This window comes from Ruditapes philippinarum, unplaced genomic scaffold (assembly GCF_026571515.1).
Source record: "Ruditapes philippinarum isolate M1 unplaced genomic scaffold, ASM2657151v2 ctg452_1_1_1_1, whole genome shotgun sequence".
Taxonomy (NCBI): domain Eukaryota; kingdom Metazoa; phylum Mollusca; class Bivalvia; order Venerida; family Veneridae; genus Ruditapes; species Ruditapes philippinarum.
Genome location: NW_026859349.1, coordinates 76,670 through 102,237, shown reverse-complemented (window position 1 = coordinate 102,237; position 25,568 = coordinate 76,670). Strand labels below are relative to the sequence as shown.

The window sequence follows — 25,568 nt, the reverse complement described above, 5'->3', positions numbered from 1 at the left end:
GATAAGGCACATAAAAATGGTTTTTTACTTTTAGTCGGTAAAGTTTCAGTTTTTAATTTTGAAATTTATGTAAATTTCAGGTGAAATCTCGACATGAATAAGGGGATACAAAAAAGATTTTCATGTGATGTGTGTGGAAAGACCTACGCCATATTACATCATATTCACCAGCTAAAAAGTCCATATTTGTTCAATATTCATGGAAATCTTCATTTCTTCATTTTTTTTTTTTTTTTTTTTTTTAAGCATTTAATAAATGGACGACAAACGCAAATATGTATAACCTGTTTTCGGCATTTATATACATATCGACAGCTTGGTGCGAAAGGGTTGTATCTCCTTCTTTATCTCATATGAGTTACAACCCTTTCGCACCAAGCCCTCGATATAATACCTTTCTAGAGCATACAAATTTTTATGAGGAGTCGAGCGCAGAACAGAACAGAACAGAATTTGTAGATTAAGGCCACCAACCATTAACGCATTTTTATTAAAATATTTTAACAAAAAGACCACTGTCAAAAAATAAAATTTAAACCCGGTTGGTTAATTTATGAAACGCGTTTTATATCGTCGGTCAGCAATAATCCCTTAAAGACTTTAATGATTAGTTTCTAATCATAGAACAAAACATATACTTTATTTTCAATTGTTTGTCATATGCGTAAAACAATACGTAGAACCTATGATATCTAAGGAAGTTCATAGTAACAAGGCAGCTTTTATATATAAGTATAAATTAAACAGTACATTTTTTTCTGTTTCCAGCATATAAATGAATTTCAAACACACTATGTTTTGTATAGTAGTATCGGTTTATATATTCATTTATTTTTAGTAACAAATGGATAAACTAAATGACAATGATATTCTCCTTCCATAATAATTCAATCTTTATACAATCATTGCCTGTGTATCGGACAAAAGGTGTTATTTTTGTTTCCTGTGTAGAAAAGTTATTTACTTGACATCAGTAATAAAAAAGAAGTACTTTCGGTTATATATGATATAAAATGACTTTGGTTAGAATTTCGTTTCTTTGAAGAATGTAATATAAAAATCCAAATATGTACTTTTTTACAATTATTTCATTTACAAAATTAATTCAAATATTATTTTACAAAGCTAAGCATACCAGTTGGTAAGTTTCACAATCAAATGAGTCGAGTAAGAAAAATGTCCACAATACCTTATTATGGTAAGAATAACATTGAATTATAATCACATGTACTATGTAAATAATAGTGTGAATGAGTGATCTGAAATTTTTAAAACTTGAACTAAATGGTACAAAAACGTTGATAGATGAATTTAAAAAAAGCTTTGTGGAGAACCTTTCAACAGAAGTAAATTCAATCAAAGTATGACAACTGAATTCAGTCAGCCAGTTTACAAAATGAATAATGCGACTTCTTAAATTGATTAGTAAATTTAATTACAAATGCTTCAAACGTTTGATACCTTCCAATACTCTTACATTTTCCTATAAGTTGATCGGTTGTCTTTAACACACTGTCATCCTATGCAAATATTTCGGCTTAAAAAATCGGCAGATTTAATTCAACATGTTGCGTATTCTATTCTTTGTTGATCGTGTTTTGGATATAAGATAAGAGGATTTCTTTTACATAATGCGATTATGATACTGATTAGATATTACGTTTGTAACAATTTATAGGAACATGCTTTTTGACAATTTAACTTAAAGGAATAAGAATGGATGGATTGATGTCTGTCTAACATAAATATTCATCATTTAAAAAGAGGAACCATGACAGTTTTCCTATTGACATCAACCCTATAAAAGAGAAATTCGTGTTTAAAGACACTATTTTTTACTTGAGAAATAAGTTCATGGGCGCCGCCATTTTGGCGTTCTGTCATTCTCGCGAGACAGACGAGACCGAGATTGTGACGTGTTATACCCACTTCCGGTATAGGTGTACACGCTGGTACAACTGAAATATATCTTGATGAAGAACTTATTAATTTTTTGCATACATTATATATTATCAATGAAAACTTATGGAACTGAATTGCTTTAATTAATTAATTGAAGACGCTGCGACATTAATTATCATTTGTCTGATTTTCAAGCTTGATGATGATCCCACCACATGATTTAAGCAATGACTGCTTAATTTTCAAAGATAAACCATAAATTAACTTTGGGTACTATGAGAAACTTCTTCAAATTGACGATATATCCTTTTATTTTATACTTAATTTTCGCTAGATAAGCTGTCCAAATAGGGTACATCGCCGGTCATGTATCTTTTTTCAGGTAAAATATCAGCTAAATCCAATATGCTGAGGACGCCCATTCCCCTATAATTACGCATATTCTCGGGTTTATCCAGTTCCCTAAAGCTTTTTTCCACGTTATCTACTTACCAAATTCCTTTCCCCGACAGATACGCATTTCTTCTACCGTAAATTTAATCCACGCCACAGAGGCATACAAGGAGCAATAAAAATCGTCAGTACACAGTGTGACAGGAGCATTTGGTGCAAATTAGGAACAATTAAAATGGACAATGCGCAGTATTAGACATAAGTATTAAGAACCAGCAATTGTGTGAATAAATTATGCAAATTAGATTTTTGAGCAGCCAATAAAAATGATTTGCCTGCAGTTAATATTAGGCTACGATTACGATGCGCAGCATCATACGTTGACAGACATGTTAACAATTTACTTTTCAAAAAAGTTGCTTATATTTTTGAAATGTGTACATCAATTATAACATATGTTCACACCTTTAAATTTGAAAGTCAGAATCAAACTGCAAAAAATTAATTATATGTACTATTAAGAACACGTTTTAGTACAATGTAGTAGGGTTTTTATAATGGAAGTGGCTAGCGTACGGGCCCGTACGGCTAGCAAAAAGATTTAGCCGTACGTGAGTCACGTACGACTAGCAAAGACACGCTGTATTGGCTAGCCGTACGGCACTTTTCAAAATTTTACGGAAGTCGAAAATGCATATGTTATTTTATGACTTTAAGCGAGGATTTTAACCAAGAAACAGCATTAATTGTCTTTGGATGTTAACTTTTTAGAGATTAATCGCCTTGATCGCTATATATATCGATATTTGTCATCGCAAGATGTCGAGAAAAAATAGCCTTTGCTTGCATTTACACCAATTGAAATAGTTTACAAATTTTTGATAATAATCTTTTTTGTTACATTAAGTTTAATTTTCGACACCTTTTATATGAAAAAAAACAACAAAAAAACAACAAACACTGAAAATGATTGTTGTTAGGCTCTTGATAATTGCGACAATTACCGACGGTACTGTATAGAAGTTTGTCCATCAAGGAAAGTTTGCATGTTCCGTGAAAGGCATTCTAAAATTCTATTGTCAGTCCCTGGATAGGTTTTAATTAAGGCTAATTAATTGATTGACTGTGCTTTTATGTTCGATATTTATCTACTGTTTTGAAAATTATATAATTATTTTTGCATTTCACCGTTTTTTTTTTTGTTTTGTTTTTTTTTCATTCAATGATCTTTTTATTTATTTATTCCACTCCGATCATTTTTTATTCGATCCATGTGCTTAAAATTAACAAAATTGATTTAATAATTCATACAATTTTATAACGCTCGACTTCCATATAATTTAGAAAATTGCCGTACGGCTAGACAATACAGTGCGTCCTGGCTAGTCGTTCGTGACTCACGTACGGCTAGAACTTTTGGCTAGCCGTACGTTTCTTTATTTTTTATAATAATTATTTTTTTTATGATATTGTTACGTATTTTGAACCATAAAAAATCTCCTCTACACCTCCTGTGAAAATTAAATTGTCTGATCAATACTTTATTATATTAATATTTCCTTACGATTCAACTAGATTTATCATGAATCTAAAGATGTGGGGAAATGACATCACGCGCACCTGTTTTTATACGGCCAATACACAAACATGGCCGCGCTTACCGATTTGTAGAAATCGGTGATTTAGCGATTTAAATTTTGTTATCATTCGTTTAATATTATTATTTGGCGGCAGAAAATTTGCAGACTTATTATTTATAGTATTCTTTTTCTGAAATCAAGTTTTTATTCTAACCTTGTCTTTCCCTTTAATGTAAAAGTGATGGAATTAATTATCAGCTTATCAAATGAACGTTATTTAAATAGCATTTCACATTTATGAAACTGTACATGTCTCCCTCCTGTCTGGCATTCTTGTTGTCAAAATGTATTGTACGAAGAAACCAGAGTGACTAAAATAATATCCTTTTCATTTTTGAAACAGCAAAATGTCGTTCATGCCAAATCTGGACTATATAAGGCCATGTGTGTAAGAAAACATTATCGAAATAGGCATGCTGCAACCTCCCATATCAAAGTCATGAATTTAAAGTACCACAGACACAAATAAAATTTCGTATTATCTTATCACGGATCGAAAATGAAACATTTGAAACTGAACGTACGTGGAAATCACCTTTACGGACACCCGCACTAAAATCAACGCTGACGTGATAGTTGAAAAAATGGGAACCCAGATAAGGTCATCCAGCAGGGGGGCTAAATTTATTAACTTTTTATCTTACGTTTTTTTATAGCTACGTTTATTATAGCTACGTATAAAGCAAAACTAATATGATCTTAATGTGTTTATTCCATTCAAATGATGTTAAACATGAACAATCTAAAACGCATCAGTTAAGAATTAACATTTGGTTAAATATCTTGAAAAAAATGATCCATCGGAAGCATTAAAAATAGCAAAATTACATGAAAAATGCAGATTTCTATCTATATTCAGTTAACAGTGTGTATTAATGGTCCATTTTCAGTCACCAATATTAATTACCATTATGTCTTCTTAATAGATAGATTCTAGAAATGTCAATAACAAGTGAAAGAAATACAAAGTTTCATATCAGATAAGTTTATAATATATTCATCAATAGTGGAACTTATTATCAATTAAAGGTTATATTTTCTATGTATACATGCAACCAATTCAAACTTCTACATACTAAGATATATGAGGAAACTTTTTAAAAAAATTTCAATGCGAATCCAGGAGAATAGAAAGAATGACAATATTAAATACAATTCATTAATTTTTATTAAGTTCTAATATACATCATCCAGATTGTTAAATTCTCACGATTAATATTTTATTTGATTCTTGGACTTTATAGTACTAATATCTCAATGTTAACTAGTCAATTTGTTTACCTTACCTTTTATATAACTAAAATATGTTGTTGGTTTTTTTGTTGGGTTTTTTTTTTTTTTTTGGGGGGGGGGGGGGGTTATAAAAATATGAATTTCACAATATGAATTTTAACAGTAAATTTCTAAAATTATCAATGACATTTACGTCAAAATAGGATTCATTCTTCTAAAGATTTAGGATAAGAAGAAATTACAAAAACAGATGAAATTAATACTATCTCAAAAAGGACTATATTATTACAAACACAAAAAGTATACTATCTCAAAAAAAGAACACAGTTCACAATAAGTCAAACATATTACAACAATTCTTGAAAGTGTTTCGTGTTGTCTGTTTTTGTGTGGTTGTTTTCTTTTCTTCAAATGTTCACAGTTCCTTTGCATGTTTTGAAAATCGCTTGACATTATATTCAAAAATCATCGAAGATTTGGTTGGTTAGCAACTCTTTCACTGATGGTCTTTTCTGTTTGTCAATCTGAAGACAACTTCTCGTCAAAGCATATAATGAAGATGACAAATATTTTGGGATCGGCGGTGGATTTTCAGCTTTTCCAATCTAACAATAAACAATAAAAAGGTTCTGTATTTATGTTCTTATATGAAATTTTATTTAAGAATATAAAGACGCAATTCAAATCAGAAATTTATCTTATAACAAATTTAAAAAAAAAAACACAAGTGTGCATATGTTTCGGTTAAAAGTTTGGCAGAAATAATTTGTTTGTTTTTAACTTCTTAATGTAAAATTGATAGAAATGTTTACCTTAAACATAAGAGACAGCTCTTCATTTTTGTTGCCACTAGCGTTCCAAGGTAGTTTGCCTGTAGTCATTTGTATAATACAACAGCCCACTGCCCAAACATCACTTGCAGCGCTATACAATTGCTCCCGAATAACCTATACAATTTAACAAATTTAAAACTTTATTAAAATTATTACTTAAAAACAATATAATGTATTTGTTAATCTTACAATGTTAAGTAATTTTTTAATTTTAATACTTTAAAACTTGAGACCATTCTACATTTGTATGATGTACTCATTCGCGAAGACTGTATTACACGTGTTCAATAATATTCTTAAAGCATTTATATCTTTTTAGTCTTTAATACCGCGTTTTATGCTAGACGTTCAATAAAAAGTTTCGATTAAAAGAGCAGTTTTTACTTTGGTTTTGTTCAGACCGATACCGGAAAAGTCATAAAGTAACACTCAAGCTTGCTGATGAGAGAGCACCTCAGGTATCCCACTGTGCATTATTTCAGGCACTGACGGGCACCGGAGTAAAAGCACATACCTTCTATAATCTAGAGTAAAAATCGACTTAACTTACCTCCGGCGGCATAAACGGCACAGTTCCTACAAGCTGTTTATCTTTATAGCCATTGACAATATCTTTAACCTCAGTTGCACAGCCGAAATCACATATTTTCAAGTCATATAAGTCTTCAGAAAGAAGCAAGTTCTCTCCTTTTAAAGAAAAAAACAATACAATTATGTAAGGTTGAAAAAATATTTACTTTTTCCTGTTGATGTCACATTCCTCATGCACAATTACTTTAGTCAACTCATTTCTTTATCCAATAACGTAAATGCATCACAATCAATGAAACATATTTTAAAGATGCTTTTCACATTCATCAAATGTGTGTAACAGTATAGTTTTGCTAAAAGTTCGCTGCGGTTAAAATTGATATTGTTTTTGTAAAAATATGTTTACTAAAGAATACAAATAGAAAATAAATGACAAACAATTCGCATATCTTTATCTTAATAATACACGATTCTCAGGCAGCAAAAGTGTTATAGTAAAGCGAAAAACTACAATAAAAATAACAGAAAAAAGGTAAGTGTGTTTGATAAGCATACTCGTACCTTTTAAATCTCTGTGTAGTATGTTCACAGAGTGTAAGTATTCCATACCATCTAGTATCTGAACAAGGTAATGTTTAATATAGTCTTCTGGCAATCCTCCCTTGCGGTGATGCAAATAGTGACTGATAGTGCCACCTAAAACAGATTAGGTATATTGATATGGTCAAAATAACATTTATTTGTTCAAACGGTCGTCAACTTTAACAACGCTTACACACAAACTGCCGACAGTTTTACCAAAATTAGACAATTTGAGTTTTGTTAAAGCGGTCAGGATATGCACAAACTGAAAAGTATTAGGTTGCTGATTGGTGGCAGAACTAACGGGGCATTTAATTAGAAAAATATAATTTTATTAGAAAAATATAATTTAAATCTGGGAATGGGATGATAGTTTGAGCATCTATGAGTCCCACCACGCTATATGTAACCTATTCATGCAAGGAAAAATATCATAATAATATTAGTTTTGTTTCAAAACCTCATGTTCATCCTTCACACGAAGCATTAAATTATCTAACTAGTCTCTTATACAACAGACAAAGACTTTTTACCAGACATATATTCCATGGCTATGCTGTATTTTCCTTGTCCATCATCAAAATTATCCCAGTAGCATCGGACGATATTCAGATGATTAAGTCTTCTAAGCATCCGAAATTCTTTTCTCATTTCCTCTACCTCTTGATTGTGTTTTCTTTTACTTTCAATCTATAAAAAAATAATTTAAAAGCATTATTTTAGCTAAACTGTATTATGGCATGGTTTTTGTAAATGTATAAAATATATTATACTATTAAAAAGATAATCCAGAGCAACGTGCTAGTATAGTAAAAGTTTTCATATTAACATAATTATTTTATAATATCAAATAATGTCTACCTTCTTGATTGCCACATTTACGGTTCCACCATATTTCGAAGAAAATTCAACTTGAAAGCATTTTCCAAATGCTCCTTTTCCTATCTCCCTTATTTCCCTTGGTCCTTTCTGAAATTGATAAAAGCCTATATTAAATAAATGAAATGTTATGCATATGCTTAAGTGAAAACATCTTTTAAAAAGAATAATGATGTAATTAAGTTACTTCACATATAATTAAACTGAATACAAAAAAGATATAAATCATTCACATTTTTTATTAAATGAAACAAAATAAAATTATGAAATACGTACCGCGCGTTTTGATTTCAAACTGACGAAATCTCCTTCGTTTGGCATTTTGTGATTATCAACGAGCACTTTGTCATGGTTCCCTGTTTCTTGCTTGATGATATCTCCTTTAATCTGTGAAATGGCCAGATTGGCCAGGTATTCTTCATTTAGGTCTAGTGACTGCTTGATACATATTTCTTCATTCTGAACCTGTGGCTGATCGACCGATTCAAAATACTCCTCAGCGATACATTGCTTGTCATGCAATTTTAGTGCTATTGTGGTTTCATTTAGTATTTGTTCGTCCTCTTGCCTCTTGTCAACAAAATCTTCAAAAAATACTTTTGGCTCCTTTTTCCTTCTTTCTTCTTTCAAATCAATAACGCTGCTTTGTCTGGTGCACTCTGAAAAGAAATATTTTATAATCATTTATAAATGTGTTAAAGACATCTATTAAGTATCTGAAGTAATGTAACATACTAAACAATTGCGATAAGAAGAAAAAAATATAAAAAAAGTAAAATCAGCAATAAAATTGTTGACGAATAACATTTCTTTCGTCACCTTACTTTTTTCTGTTACTATTAGATTGGCAACAGTTTAATTTAATTTACAGAAACTTCTCTTAGACTATAGAAATCACAAAACTCTCAATACACATTCTAATTACTTACCTAAAACTGTGTCTGTATTTCGAAGGTTGATACCCAAATCAGCACCATCTAAATCCTCTAAAACGTGATCGGAAACCCAGTGTTCTTGTTTCGACTCAATTATTTTTTCTCCAACGCTATATTTAAACCCCTTCATCTTTCCAGAGTGATGATCTTCATCCCATGCATCAATCGTTTTAGGGATGGCATCATTTTGATTCAATATTAAAAAATCCTCATTTTCCTCCTCCACTTTAAATCCTATCTCTGTTTGGTAGCATTTGTCTTTGTCAGAACAAACAGTTTTTGGAGCCATGTGTAACACTGTGAGTGGAATTTTATCCATTTTATCAGGTGGAAATATCTTCACAGTTCGGCCTGCTATATCGTATTCCTTTTGTTCAATGCTTAATGGGCCTTCCATTAATTTGCCCTTGTAACTGAAAGCGTTTGTGTTGTCCATTTGTAAAACCTAAAGCAAAAATTAACACAAATAAAAGAAAATTCGGTGAACATGTATAAAATTGATAAAGTCTAGTTAAATGGGATAACAATAACACTCACGTGACTGGGAATACCTATCTATATATGATGAAAATGGTATTCCTTGACCTATATTTCAGCTCGATAAAATTGAAAAACCATTACACTACCAGCCAAAATTTTACACGTATACAGTTACATTGTAGGTCAACATTTACCGTTAATAAAGAAATACTTTTAAACTCTTGTCGTGATATATAGATTTACTTAAATTAAAAATCATTCTACTTAGATTTTATGTTTAAACGACATGTTAATTGTCCCATGAACACCCTTCACAAGTTAACATTCATCAATATTTATAAACCAATCCGATCAATAACACACAGTCCGATGAAGTATATAATGGCATTTACGTTTTAACAGCTGTCGGCCATTTTGTATACTTTTTATCAAATAAAGTGAGAAAAAAAGCTTTAAATTAGTGTTAAAAAGTACACACAAATTAATCGTTAATTTAAACTTTCAGTACTTTTAAACCAAAAATTAAAGTAACAAGAGAAATATACTTTACCGGCAATATTTTATACATTTATAAAAATCACTTTTCCCTCCGTTTCTAACGTTTGTTTAAAATAAACCAGGAAGAAAAAATGTATTGGTTTATCCATATAACGTCATTGCGGTTAATGCGTAGGTTTATATATATGGTAGTTAACCAATTAGCCCGGTTTATGAAGAACTTGACCTGTTTTTTTTTAATAACTTAATTGCGTATATTTAGGCACGGGGTGGCGTGGGGTTCAGACCGAGATGATTCTAAATTTGAGGTGCCAATTGTTTACAGCTGAGTAATACAGAAAGTTACATGTTTTTTGTTGGTACTTTATGCAAAGCAGTTTGCCGATTTGTACATGAGTTAGCGGACTGGTGTAGAATAGTAAATATATGCAGAAATAGCCGCTCCTCCGTAGCGTAAAATATATACATGTACTAAGAATATTAATCAATTTCTACAATTTTAGCTTCTGCACTTTTGTTTGATTTTTTTAGAAGTGTAATTTAGATAGTTCACATCTAAACTAAAGTATTTCCCTTTCTGAACAAATGCCTAAAAATAAAAACAACACCAAATATAGTTTAAATGTGTAACAAAAGCCTAAAAACATAAAAAATCAAAATTCTTGCAAAGACCTACTTGGGGAACTATTACGAAAGATAATAAAATACTCAGAATAATAATCGATTTTTTGCGTATGCCAGCCTTAGCCCGATTTCAGTTTAAAATGTTTTAACGATTTTCATTTTTGGGTTATTTATTCACTTTGCACAATCAAAATGATTATTCTAAAAAAAACGAAGCAAGCATTTGATCTGAAATTTTGCGCACAAGTTATCGGTATAGCCCTCCCTCCATTTAATGATTAGTCTCAAAATGAAATCAGTGCCGTCATGTAAAAATGGATTCTCTTTAACATGTTTTATATGATCAGTTTGACGATGTGAGAGAGAAAATACTCGCCATTAAGAACGCTCCACGTAATTCACGTAATTATTCAATGAAACACTCAAAAAGCAGTTCTGTTGTTTATTAATATGTATATTCTTAATTATTTATGTTAGTAATTATAATGAAATAAGTTATTGTAAGTTCGATTTTTATCCTCTTTTTTTCGTGTCCTATTTTATTTTACTCCTTTTTATACTTTTTATATAATTTATTACATATAAATCGTTAACCTCGGCGGCAAAAGATTCTACTGATGCGTCCAGCGCCGGCACATCATGGTCGGCACTATTTGCTTTTCAGTATGTTTTCCCCAAAAAATGATGAATGGTTTTGTCCAAATTGAATGATGGACAAGTTCATTTAAGACATTTAGCGTGATTATGTTATTGAAGAAATAGACTAGTTATAAGTCCCCACGACAAGACCTAGTTTAATATTACCATGTCTTTATACTCGTATAATACTTTTTAAAGCATATCAATTTTCCATGAACTAAAATGATTATCAGTAAGTACGGTTGCTTTCGAAATGTTTGCCACTATATGTAGTTAGTTTTTGCTCCACTCATAGAGTCAGCTTAGCCTGCATAATTGTGCCGCTTGGCAGATTTGATACTTTTTTTTTCTTTTCTTTTCTTTTTTTATATCGATATCCCTTAAAGTTTGAATGGACTCTTCCAAAATCACGGTCCAGCAAATCTGTAACACAAATTCGTCAGACTTAGGGTTATACAGGTATTTGATGATCAGACACTTTTATCATTTTTGAAGTTAAAGTATCTAAGATTTGCGAAGAAAAAAAATATATATCGCGGCAATAGGATTTGGTATAATGATCTTGATGGATAATGACATTTGTTTTCAATGCGGTCAACCACCTTTTTCTGTATCCAGAGCGTGTTTGTTACCAAGTATACTTGACATTCACTATTAGCAGTCAATTGTTTAAATCAAAACAATTAGATTTCGCTGAAAAGGGCTCTTGATTCAACTATCTTATACTTTCGTTTCTATTGTCAAGATCCGGAACAAAAATACAACATTTTTTCCCCTTACGTGACTTAAACTGCGTAGATTGAAATCTATATATACTAAGACGATCTCATGAATCGTGACAGTGTAGTTTCAGGTTCATTGATAGGTAATTATTTAATATTATGACATGGATATTCCCGATCAATATTAAATACCTTTGCAATATCGTTTGCAAACATTAGAAAAAAACGGCAATTGATTGCTTACAATGCGATATTTTTTATAAACTTTAACACACAAAAATGTAATAGACTTTCATTGTATTAGATTCAGAAAAAGCACTATGATATTACTCTTCACTTTTTTGTAATGTTCTTTTCTCATAGGCCACTGGGAATTGTAAATGCAAGTCTATTTTGTAAAAAAAAAACCGCCATTTTTTCTTCGATTCAGCCTTTTATTTTCCGAAGTTCACCACGAAGGGGGCATCACCATGGCACCAAGAAAATTTAGTTGTAAGCACCATTGAATGTTATTTGTTTTTTGCGTCTTAAATATCGTTTCGTTGAAAAGTCAAAAATTGTATGGCAGACGAGTAACAAAGGATTATATTTAACGAATTTAACATCTCAGATTACAGTATTTTCCTCGGTATGATATATTTCCTGTTACCAACAAACCTATTTGTTATTTTTAATCTAATTTTAACAATCTTTAAATTTAAAGACCATTATAATATTAATGTTCAATCTTTGATTTTGTATATTTACAGACACTAAGTATTTTTATCTAGTACGGACAATAGGCAAAAGAATTCATACACAGTGTCATTAATTTCATTGATTCAAAAATCTTAAAATTTCTACAAATGAATATGGCGGATTTCAAGACCTATTTTAGAAAACGAAAGTTATTTAAAAATTTATAAATTTTATATAAATTATTTCTCATCAAATCAATGGTAATACAAGTTAATAAAGGCGTAACAATCTTTTCTTTCATCAACTGTTTTAAACTAAATTCAAAAGAAAACAATAAAAATAACTTACTCAAAAAGGCTGATTTCGAGTCCACAAAATGGAAATGCTGATCAAAATGGTTACCGGAAGTTGTGTGTCATTTGTTGTTAGTCACGTGTTATTTACGTAATTCAAACTCTATTTTTACTGCAGAGTTGTCATTCTCGATATCAGATGTCGGTTGTTAAATTTTTTTTTAAAGAATATAGCTTCGGCCAATATTTTTTTTCAGTTCATACTACCTAATATTCACCAGCTAAAACGTCCGTTTTTGTTATGGTATGTTGTGTTATGTATGTTTTTTAAATGTTTGTTATGTTATATATGTCATGCCAGTTAGTTAGTTATGTTATGTACCGTTTTGTTATGATTAATATGTTATGAATTTATGTTATATGATGTGCATTACGTTATGCTATTTTTGCTATGTGTTATGCTGTGATGTGTTATGTTATTTGATGTGTATTATGTTGTTATGCGTTATGTTACGTTATGTTTATGTTATGTATTGTTACGTTTGTTATGTGATGTTACATAAAGGATATTAAATGGGTGTAGTTTAATACTAAATTTATTGAACGAGTTGAATAAAATCATATTATGCGAGCCTCTGGCGAGCATAATATTGTTTTATTCAACGAGTTCAATAAATTTAGTATTGAATCTTCACGAATATAATATTCTTTTTATCACATATATAAAATAAGAACAGTAAACAGTTAAAATGAGTAATTTTTCAATGACGCGCCCATTGTGTAACGCTAACATTAGCGCGCTTTAACGCTATGTTTCTATACAGCGCAAATGACGTCACGTCAAAGTGTTATTACACTAGTGTAATATCGTTTTTATTAAATGGCTTTATCACACACCCGTGCCGATCTTGCGACTCCGTAAATATGGTATTGCACGGCCGTGCATATATTTTGACGTGACGTCATTAGCGTTATACAAACATAGTGTAAAGACGCACTAAATGTTAGCGTTATACTATAGGCGCGTCAATACAAAATGACTCTTATTTCACTTTAAACGATCTTTATTTTGGGTATGTGATAAATAGAATATTAAATTCGTGTAAGTTCATTACTGAATTTATTGCACTCGTTGAATAAAATAATATCATGCTCGCCAGAGGCTCGCATAATATAATTTTATTCAACTTGTGCAATAAATTCAGTATTGAACTTACACTCATTCAATATCCTCTATTTATTACACTCCTGTGCCGCGGTTTATGTGATAAATTATGTTATGTTATGTAATGTAAAGTGTACGGAGTATAAGGTTGTGTGTTGTGTGTTTTGATATGTTATGTTATGTTATGCATGTTATGTTAGGTTGTTTTGGAGTTTTACTGCTCTTTAATCTTGAATATATATTTAGTTTATATTTGATTAAAATATGATGTAATCTAATTATTTAGAACAGAGAATATTAGATTTTAGAAGTTGAATAACTAATTATATTTTCTATTGATGTATTTCTGGCCATTTTAGTAAGATATGAATCTCACATTGTTTTTATTATATACATATATGTAGCAATTTATTTAAAAAAATAACAGAACATTACACATACATCAAACTCATTTGATTATTATTTTACAAAGAACACATGGTCTATCTCATTGAATAATATGCACATTTTAGATTTTAGACAGTTTAGGCAACACTAGAGAGATTGAAAAATATCATTCAATCCTCCTGACCAATGTTACAAAATCCTTTATATACAAACCAGAAAAGTAGAACGTATCAGATTTTAGATACGTAACAATACAAGCTACATTACATATCAAACATTCGAAAGTTGTTCTCACTTCGGAAACGGTTTAGAACAATAATGGCAGGTTTTGCATACTTTTTCTCTTAGTTCTATATGCTTGTTTCGAAAGTGCTCTTTTATTTCGTTTCGAGATCCAAAATCACTATCTTTATTACAAATCAAACATTCGAAAGTTGTCCTTCCGTGAAGTGTATGTTTTTTATAACACTTTTTATTTTTCTTAAAATCTTCCTTTTTAAGTCTTCCTATTGACTTACTATGTTTTGTAATGTTTATATCCTGAGCATTTGTGTTATCATCACAATCGCTGTCATCGCTGTACAAACTATCTTCATGTAAAGCAATGTCTGTTGTGTTCCGTATTTCTTCATCAACAGGTTTGCCTCGATCATTCATTTCAATTTCAATATCCGTGACAACATTACTAGTACATTGGTCCGTCACTCGAGATAAATGTGATTTTATCTTCTCATTTTCTACACCATTTGTAACTCTTACAGCATCATAAAGATGAGCTTCCACGTGGACTTTCAGGTGTTCTAAATTACCTGTAGTAAACATACACTTGGAACACGCAAATGGTCTCATTATGAATTCGTAGTCGCTTTCGTGCTCTAGATCGGTCAAACTGATATCCGATTTTCCAATAGCATCCGTTGTCTTCACTGATTTCTCTGAAGTAGAATACTTGATATGGTTAGTCTCATTATCACAGTCATTGCATTCCTCCTTTTCATGTTCACCTTCACTGTCATCCCTTTCATCGGGGAAAGAGTCAGCATTACTTGTTGATTCATTGCTTGTTTCTGACTTTGACCTTATCAGAAACATGTTGCTGTCATTATCGATAAACACGTTTGCATTGGATAAATCATTACTGTCTAAGGAATCGCTCGTGTCATCAACAGAAACACTCTCATCATTATCACACTTTGGTGACTGAACGTTAGAATCTATTCCGCTGGCGTAACCTTCCGAAGAGTCCACGTTACAATTTGTTTCAACACCGTTGTGTTCGGGTGGAACCATTTCAGAATCTGATAGACAAGATATAGATTCAACACTGAAATTTAAACAAACGATTTCCTTGTCAGAGACATTTTCGCTATCAGAATGATCAGTAACATCCATGTCATAATCATGTTCATCTAAATGCTCTCGTAATTCCTTTAATGATTCAGCATAAAATTCACAAAACGCGCAACTCAGTAATTTGAATTTTTGAGCATTTGAACCACTGACAAACCTTAATTCTCTATTAGTTTTAGTTTTTTTCTTTGTTTGAAGAAGTTCACCATCGACATTTTTATGAAGAATACCTTTGGCACATACAATTTCTTTTTCAATGTATGACTTGTCAGTATGTGTTCTTTCATCTTTTTCATTTCTTTTCCGGCAGGATATTGTTTTGTCTTTTACATATTGTCGGTTACACTCAAAAACTTTGTTTTTATTCATACTTGCAATGCTACTGTAAGCTTCTCTAGAGTATGGTAGATTATCTTTTTCAACATTAGTATTCAAATCAACTTCACTGTTCTTTCTTCGTCTCTCGATTTGTTCCTTTAATTTGTCAATTGTTTTAGTTGTATCTTTACCATCTTGCGGATTATTTTGTGTTAGAGTAACGTCCTCACTTCCTTTATGTGTGACTTTACCATATGGCTTATCTCTCTTGCTGCATTTTGAATCTTCTTTTATTTGTTTTATTTGTTTGTGGTCACGTCTAATATGCCTTTTCATATTCTCAATATTAAAAAAGGGTCTGTTACAATATTTACAACTGTCCGGGGCGTTTTCATGTCTTTTCATGTGGCGAGAATGATCAGAACAATGCTTGGTTTCATAATCACATTTCTTGCACTTATATATCCGAGGCACATATGCACGTGCAATTCCATGCACCGTCTCTTTGTGACCATTTAGGTGACCACGTGCAAAGAAGGGCATATCGCAGATATCGCACGGATAAAGTGCTTCTTTATGCCTCTTTAAATGCCGTGATAGATCCCTATTAATTGTTGAATATGGGCATTTGTCACATTGTCTCATTTCTGTAATTTTGCCAGTACATTTCCTCATTTATTCAAAACATTTATTCTTCTTAATAACGCGTCCTTTGGTAATTTATAATTTTGCTGTTCTAATATGAAGCTTTTGCGTTAATGTTTATGACTTGTTACTTTTTGCACACTTTTATCCTGAAATAGAGACAAAAAAAATTTTATGATACGAAGGCTAATACTTGAGCTGTTCTTAGATATTTCAGAGAAACGATACCCTGTCCCTTATTACTAGGAATTGAATAACAGTCGGCATGTCCAATATTTTGTTATAATATACCTAGACATTTTCCCGTATAGTATTATTATTATTGTATAATATAATATCATATCATGCTCGCCAGAGACTTGCATAATATGATTTTATTGAATTAAATACATGTATTGAACTTAAACTTATTCAGTATTCTCTAATTATTAAACGAATGCATGGATTTATTAATGAAGCTACGCATCTTTACGCTTTGTTTGTAAAACGCAAATTACGTCACGCCATAATATATGAACGTCAAAGATACGTCAATGACATTAATATAGTTTTGACGTATCCTTCTGACACCGAAACAGCTAAAATCCCTATAGCAAACATTAAAATGTAATTAAGTATCAGAAAATACGTAAATTATAGAATATATAACCATATACTAATAAACGTTTGAAATATTTATCTTATTTTTTTCAAAATTAACGCACATAATATAAAAACATTTTTACATACAATAGAGACACTTGATTACAAGTCAATCGTACTGTATAAATGAAGATCAACGTCAAAGTATAATCATTTGTGGCATGAATTTATCACATACATCAACTGGTGTTCTGTAATCTAAACACGAGTTTTATACTGATGTAACAGTAAGACTGTCAACATCAATTACTATTTTAATATACATAACGTTTGTATTCCTTGGAAAGATATAATGCTGACAACTTTTTAAATGCATACTACTCTTCAGTTATTCATTTGTTCTTTATATAATTTAGTATATAAATTATCGTTTTATATAACACAATTTTGTGTCCTCACATTATAATAATAATCAATTTGGGCGTTTCTCGTCACTCGTTTATAAAATTTCCCCTCACCTTAATTTACAAAGATGTGCCTCTACATGTATTTTCAAATAATCTAAATTACTTGTTGCAAAGGAACATTTAGAACATGCAAATGGCTGCATTGGAAACGTGTCTTTTGCTCGAAATTCGAGTTTGGCAATAAATCCATTCCAAAGAGCAACTGCGTCTTTAAATTCTTCTGCATTTATGCATACACTTTCCGCCTCTGAGGCTTCATCACTTTCCGCGTCTTCCAATTCCAAATATTCCAGGTCATTGTTATTTTTCATATCTGATGCATCAAGATATTCATTCTCTGCATTTATCTTATCATTCGACGAAACAGCTTGCTCAACAATATCTGCAAAACATTCTTCCCCACCCGCAGATGAATCTGAATCTGTGTCGCTAAGTTCTAGATCATTTGCGATGTCTGGAATGTCTTTCCCACGAGGAAATTCAATGCTTTCTGAAATATTACTATTTTCTGTTTCATACACCATCGTCGTTCTATCTATATTACCAAAGATGGTCTCAGATAGTAAACTACTTTCCGTTGATTCGCTCTCTGAATGAACAGAATCATCGACATCACTTTCATTGTCTGCATACTCAATATCTTTGTCGCCAGTATCAGACAGTTCGTCAATATCATGATCGTCCAAATGTTCTTGTAGGTCTTTATAAGATATTGCTCTATATCTGCAGAATGCGCAATAAATATGTTTTCTATGGGTTTCATGTATATCACCCTGATGGACTCTGTTGGACAAAATTTTATTATGTTGAATTGCATTGCCGCCTATTTTTGAACGTGTTTCTGCATTGTTTCCGTCTTTGCCATCGTATGATACTTCCTTGATTTTTTTAGAATTTAGTTTACGTTGTTTTGCTTCTGATCTTTTTCGTCTTAGATCAATCACGTCTTGATTTAATTTTTTTATTTGATCCGATAATAGAGTGTCAGTTTCGGCACGGGAATTTAAACATTCTTCGTTTATATTGCTTTTCCTAAGAGCGCAGTTGATAATGTTGTTGCATTCTTGAGTGTTTATCGTTCTCTTTGGCGTTTTCACATTATCAGCCCCATCTACATTTGCTTGCGGATCATCGGCATTTCTATGAACACGTTTCAAATGCCGATCTAACATATTTGAAAAAAAGAATGGTCTGTTACAAATGTTACAACTAATCGGTGCGGATTTGTGTCTTTTCCTATGTCTATGAATGTCGGAAGAATGTCTTGTCGTATAGTCACACAAACTGCACTTCCAAGTCTTATCTCCTGGTAAAAGTCCAATCTGATGCACAGCTCGTTTGTGACCGTTCAAATGACCCAATGTCATGAAAGGCATGTTGCATTCCGAACATGACAAGCAAGACTTTGCATGCCTCCTCATGTGCCGTTGGAAATCGCCTGTGTGAGATGTAGTATAAGGACACTTGTTGCACTTGCGAACCTTGCTTTGTGAAACTTTTGATTTTGTTTTACATAATTTGGCTGCTTGGCGTGCTTTCTTTGGGTTAGGAACAACGCCATATAACTCTTCAAGGCTTGAATTCAGATAAGGTAGGAATAGGTCATCGTTTTCTGTTGCCATTGATGATGATGCATATGAAGGGTCTGGTGTGGCAACAGGATTCATACTAGCTGTAATGCAGAATTAATTACAAATTGATGGTCATGACGATTATTTGATAAAATTATATAATGACGACGAAGACAACGATAATAAGATGACGGAGGTGATGATGATGATCATGAAAATGATGATAACGACGACGATATCGATGATGATGATGACGACGACGATGATGATGACGACGATGATGATGATAACACCGATGACCGATGACTACGAGTCGATGACATAATGATGATGAGGAGAAGGAGAAGTATTATGACAACGCTGACGATGATGATGATGACGACGACGACGATGACGACGACGATGATGATGATGATGATGATGATGATGATGAAAACATACTGTTGTTGATGATGATGATGATGATGATGACGACGTCACGACGATGACAAAGGAAACAAAATTATGATGATCATCATGATCATGATGATAAGGAGGAGGAGGAGGAGGAATATGATGATTACAGTAATGATGTGATGATTAGGACTATATACTTCAAGTCTATAGAAAACGTATACTATAAATGTATTTTTAATGTCTAGTAACTTGTGTGAACGTGTACATTTCAAAAAGAGAATACAATTTTTATACGATCTCAATTGTTTATTAAAGGAAATTTAATTACATTAAGTAACAATATCATAAAATGATAAAATCTATTTGCTTCATTTATAAATCCATATTAATCATAAACAAGTAAGTGCATGCGGAAGAAATTGTCATTTTTATATTTTTGTGCGGAAAATTAAGTTAAATCTAGCATTCGTTTTCTTTTGCTCGATGTTAGGTGCTACTAATGAAAGGTAGTGACTATTTTAATAATGGCGGTATTTTCCAGCAATAAAGTGTCAAGACAGCGTGTACAATCCTTTTTTTTACTCAATTGGTGGAAAGAATTACCTGATAGGTAGCTTATTGGTCCAAATAGCAGACGATGGGTAGTAAATAGGTGCTCAATCAATCCCCTACGCAGTGATCTCCCCTTATCAGTACAGAGATCTCTGCCACCGCACACATTTTAACATTATTTTGTTATTTTTTATCTTTTGAATTTATTTTTCATTAGTTTGTATACTTTTGATATTTTCATAAACTATAACGAACGAATGTACGAAAAAGAGAAAAATGACGTTAGATTTTCTATGTAACGGTCGATATTTACGTTACGTCATGTGACTTTCATCATCATGTGACGCCTGTGAAGGCAGTGATTACAATCTGCCAAGGGAGGTAATCACTGTGAGGAGTTTGGTGCCCAATGGGTGATATCAGTGTCGCGTCCAAACTTCTTATCATTCAACGATCACTATATTTAAATGGGGTATTGGCGGTGAGCTATGTAACACCGCACTTTGGTGTCAAACGCACTTTGGTGTCCGACCCCAAAGTGCGTTGCGTACTTTGGGGTTCAACCCCAAAGTGGTGTCAAATTTTGACCCCAAAGTGCGGTACACAGGTACATGTGCATTTTTTGACATCAGACAAGCGACCGCACTTTGGGGTCATAAAAAATCAATTAATAAGAACAACTTTAGTGATTTTTGAAATAATATCTTTTGGTTGATTTAGTTAATTATAAACCGAACTAGGCGAAATATTAAGTTGGCTTACAATAGCAGACAATTGATTATATTAATTTGTCATATCTTATGGTTTCAATTTATTATAATTATGTTTTGTATTCAATTATTTGTGTCATGGGGTATTGGTCTTAAAGTAATAAGATGTATTGATATGTATGATGTGTATTGTGTGTAATAATACATTCAATAACTTATCCATTAACCATCGTTGTGTGCCGATAATTGTAGAGATTGCATGTCACGCATATTTCCGTCTAATTAAAATCCAGTTCTTTATACGATATGATCTGTTCAGAACCCATTAAAAATTCTGGATTTATCCTAGTTCTATTTATATTAAACGGATGTAATCTTTCTGAATTAATTAATTATATTTTTTCTATGTTGAATGTTGTAGAAAAGCCTTGTATTGAAAGGAATTGAAGCTGTGTCAATCTGTCACTACTGGAAAAATGAAACATTTAAGATTGCTTCCAAGATGGATGCAATGTTATAAGAATTCACCATGCGTAGCAGGATCATTAGTGTATAATTATTTAAATGAAATGTTGGTCGCATTTACCCTCATTGGATCCAGAAACATTTAAGCTTATAGCATCCATCATAATTGAATTAAATAAATCAATAATTAGTGTGTTGTTAAATACGTTTTAGATATTTTTAATGAACTTTCACGTTGTCGCCGTCGTCATGATCATTATCACCACCACCATCATCATCATTATTACCACCATCATCACCATTATCATCATTTTATCATCATCATCATCGCCATCATTATCATTATCATCATCACCACCATCATCATCATCATCATCACCACCATCACCATCATTATAATTATCATCATTATCATCATCACTACCACCATCATAATTACTGACATTTATTGTACTTTCTTTTTTGTTTGTATTTATAACTCTGTTTGCTCATATGTGAGGAACATCTTTGACACCGAAATATCTCAAACAACAAATAAATCGCTCCAAACAACTGCACATAACATGTAAAATATTGCTTGGAGCTTGAATGTTTTTAGCTTTCCTAAATTGTTTGTGCATTTTTCTCCATATTGATTATCTTAAAATATTTTGGCTCATCTGGAGGCGTGCATCTTTAAGGTACAAATTATAGCTTATGGTTAAACCAAAGTTATTTTTAGAATTATTTTAGATCGTAGGCAGAAACACTTCTTGTTGGTATATATGTTTAGGTATAAAATGAAAGAAAATCTTAACCATGAACTATCTTCTCACTTCCCCTCGGAGCGTGCACGTCGCTGAGAAGGTACAGGGCATCGGCAGAAGATTTACAACTTGGCTGGTAGACAACTTTAATTTTGCCTTCAACCGTGGGCGGTAACTACGGAACTACTACTTCGTCACTTCTGCGGACCAGCTGCCGATGTCCTGACTAATGCCGAGGGGAGTGGCCCTACAAAGTAGGCTGAGACGACGAGGATGGTGTACTAGGGTGCGTGAGCCCCTAGTACAGATAGACGGCTTGTAAGGCAGGCCTATAGCTGGCACCAACAGCCCTTTTCAGGGCTAAACACCTTTCCTATTGCCACAGGTTACTGTACATTTAGGTTCTCATTGACCGCCGTACAGTGACCTACTTTTCGGCTCAAAATTCATATCTTTGGATAATACTCCGTGGAAATTGCATGGAGGTAAATTATCACCATTTTGTGCTTCATGACTGGTGACATGTCCAGGGTCCGTACTCGACAGCGCAAGCTGCATTTTGTGCCCTCACGGGCGGATGGACCCTCATTAAATTTAAATAGAAGAAGAAGAAGAAGAACCATGAACTATACTTAATTAAGTGTTAGTCTTTCTTCCCGGATAAAAATGACCTGCAAAAAAATGAATCCAAGAAATCGAGCAATTATTACTTTTTATTATCAAATTTATTTAACAAGAACAAAAATGTAAGAGAAATCATTTTATTTTGAAAAATTTCAAAATTTCTTTTCCCTATTGTATTTTTCAAATTTGTTGCGGATTTATACATTTATCATTCATTTTTCACACTGCGTTACAAAAAAGCACGCGGTGTTAACGAAACGCTTGAAATTATACTATTATTTCGTGTAATCGTGAAGCAATTAGTGAGTTTCTACGAAATGTAATGATATATTCTGAAACTAATTGTAATGTCAGGGCGAACAATTTTTAAGCATAAACGGATACAAAATTTCCTGTTTATTTATGATATCTAAATGGTGTGTACTTTATAGTATGTAGTTCATAAGAAGAAATACTTTCAAATTTCTCAAGTAAAGCGTTTACTAAGAAGTTTTTTGTTTTTGTTGTTTTTGTTTTTTTGTTGTTGTTTTTTTTTTTTTTTTTTTTTTTTTGGGGGGGGTGAAGTTTTTATGGAAGTTTTTTATGTCAAGATCGATTTCTGTAATACACATTCAATGAAGTTCTAGATTTATACAAAGTATACACGCAGTCATCATGCAACAATAATAACACGTGGTATTGCATCGTGCAAGAAAGCCGTTTTTCACGTGTAAATAAAAATGCAACCATACAGTATTGTTTGATTTTATTAACCTGTCAATTCCATACTGATTATACGGTCAATGCACAGAATATATTAATATTCGATAACTGTTCGGTAAATTCCGTGAGATTTACGCAGTAAGATATGATTACATTCATCTGGTTTCTGGATTATTTATACTGACCGTTATAGCGCAATAGGGTAAACTACGGGTATATAATTTCTAAATGTCCTACGTGTTGTAATATCGAGACAGCGTATATCCAGGTATTTTTCGTATTCATAATTAAGTTATTATCTTAACATCTTTGAAGTTATAGTTCTTTCTATTAATAGGTTTTGCCCTTTTTGTAAATACTATACTTTTTTATATAACATTGTTCAAGAATTAATATTAAAAATTCATTCGGATTAAGATCAATAGATGTCATTTCAGTGCCGTAAAATACAAAACAAAACGTGACAATTCAGTGTTTCTTAGTTGTTTCATATCTGTGTAGAAAATTCTGAAAGTGCTTGACCATTTTCATTATAATACTCTACTTAAAAATAAAGAAAACAAGGTCTAAAAATAAGTGACGTCTAAAAAGAATGTCAAAAGAATGGATCGAACCTCGGACCTCTCATATATTAGGTAATCACTTAACCGACTGTGCTATTGCGGATGTTATGAGAACCTACATTAAGCTAGTGGGAGTTTTCCAAACGTTAGTTACATATGCTCCATATCAATTCACGTAAAATAAACGAACAAAACCGAAGTGGGATCGAATATTTAAATGAGTGCTATAATGTATTCATAATTGACAGGTCAATAAAATCAGACTATACTTCAGTATAGAAAATAATGATTTGAATTTATGTAAAAAAAACAAAATGTATTTTTTTAGTTTCATTTCAAAAGCTAAGACCTTTACATATTCAATTTAGAAGTACTTAATTCAACATTTATTGATTCCAATAAGGTAAGTTTATAAAATAAATGCGACCATACTAATATCTTATTCAATATTTGCTGTTTTATTTTTGGCGGGTTAAGAATCTAAATTTTAATTTGATCATCACGTGTGTTGTTGAATATATATCTACTGTAGGCTTCCCTGGAATATCTACTGTGTACAGACGCAAAATTTCTGTGAGGCAAATAATATTTATCAAACTCTCGATGACAAAAAGTTAACTTAGTGTCTGAATTATGTTATACAGTATTGTTACAATTCGCAACATTGCTTACAAAAAGTAACAAGCTTTAAAAAAATCATCATTTCATCATTCTCAACTTAAATCAAACAAGACTAGAACCGAAATACTAAAATTGATTACTTGCCTTATAAGACCTGGCACGTTTGTTGGAGAAATTCATTTAGCATATGTCACGTTCGTTTTTTTTAGGGAATATGGCGTCGTTTACGGAAGTGACGTTTGATGACGTCATTTACGTAGAAAACGGCGCCAATTTGCATTACTGCGCATTTTCATACAAAATAATTTTAAAGACGTTTGACAAAACCATTTTATGAATATAAAAAAGTTATAGTGGTTTAAGATATTGAAATTTTCTTTTATGTACATTGGAATATTTTATTTTGTTTCAAAGTTATTATGACAATTGTGAAAAATAAGACAAATAAATAAATTTTCGAAAATTAATTTTCTAAATTAATGTCCACCACGGCATAAAATATTTATAACTAATAAAGAAGACTAGATTAATTTACTAGTTTAGTAAAATGTATGTTGATATATTAATTAAAGTCAATGAAAGATAACGTTTAATTGGCTACTCCTTCAGATTATTTAATTATTTTATGATTGATTGTGCAATACTCGTAATTTGGGTTTCAGCGCAAAATATATGATAAACAAGATCAACAAGGAAAGCCGAGAAGTTTGGGTCACTCAAGGTAAAAAAGGAGTGAACACTCAAAATTGTGTTTTCAAACTCCTCGCAGCGGTTACTTCCCTTGATCAGTACGAAGTGGATGTCACTGCGTGACGGTGTTTAACAATCTCCACGCAGTGATC

At 31.8% G+C, this 25,568-nt stretch overlaps 2 protein-coding genes across 2 annotated transcripts; both read right to left on the bottom strand.

Moving 5' to 3' along the window:
* Positions 1-4,629: 4,629 nt before the first annotated feature.
* Positions 4,630-13,072, bottom strand: LOC132756155 (mitogen-activated protein kinase kinase kinase 1-like). The gene is made up of 9 exons (XM_060747149.1): positions 12,918-13,072; positions 8,923-9,373; positions 8,270-8,652; positions 7,976-8,083; positions 7,648-7,804; positions 7,094-7,228; positions 6,552-6,688; positions 5,981-6,115; positions 4,630-5,773 (listed from the first exon to the last, which is right to left on the bottom strand). Exons 2-9 carry the CDS (start codon positions 9,362-9,364, stop codon positions 5,627-5,629), a joined length of 1,644 nt encoding a protein of 547 aa, XP_060603132.1. The 5' UTR covers positions 9,365-9,373; positions 12,918-13,072; the 3' UTR covers positions 4,630-5,626.
* Positions 13,073-14,566: 1,494 nt separating this feature from the next.
* LOC132756154 (uncharacterized) lies at positions 14,567-24,954 on the bottom strand. Its single transcript, XM_060747148.1, has 2 exons — positions 24,871-24,954; positions 14,567-16,876 (listed from the first exon to the last, which is right to left on the bottom strand). Exon 2 carries the CDS (start codon positions 16,755-16,757, stop codon positions 14,706-14,708), a length of 2,052 nt encoding a protein of 683 aa, XP_060603131.1. The 5' UTR covers positions 16,758-16,876; positions 24,871-24,954; the 3' UTR covers positions 14,567-14,705.
* Positions 24,955-25,568: the final 614 nt, after the last annotated feature.

Bases quoted from the DNA above. Each gene is read 5' to 3' on its own strand.
- LOC132756154 (XM_060747148.1), bottom strand. From the start codon at position 16,757: ATGAGGAAATGTACTGGCAAAATTACAGAAATGAGACAATGTGACAAA.
- LOC132756155 (XM_060747149.1), bottom strand. From the start codon at position 9,364: ATGGACAACACAAACGCTTTCAGTTACAAGGGCAAATTAATGGAAGGC. The intron at 8,653-8,922 runs GTAAGTAATTAG...ATTTCTTTTCAG, and splicing joins AAATACAGACACAGTTTTAG to AGTGCACCAGACAAAGCAGC. The intron at 6,689-7,093 runs GTACGAGTATGC...TTTCTTTAAAAG, and splicing joins ACTACACAGAGATTTAAAAG to GAGAGAACTTGCTTCTTTCT.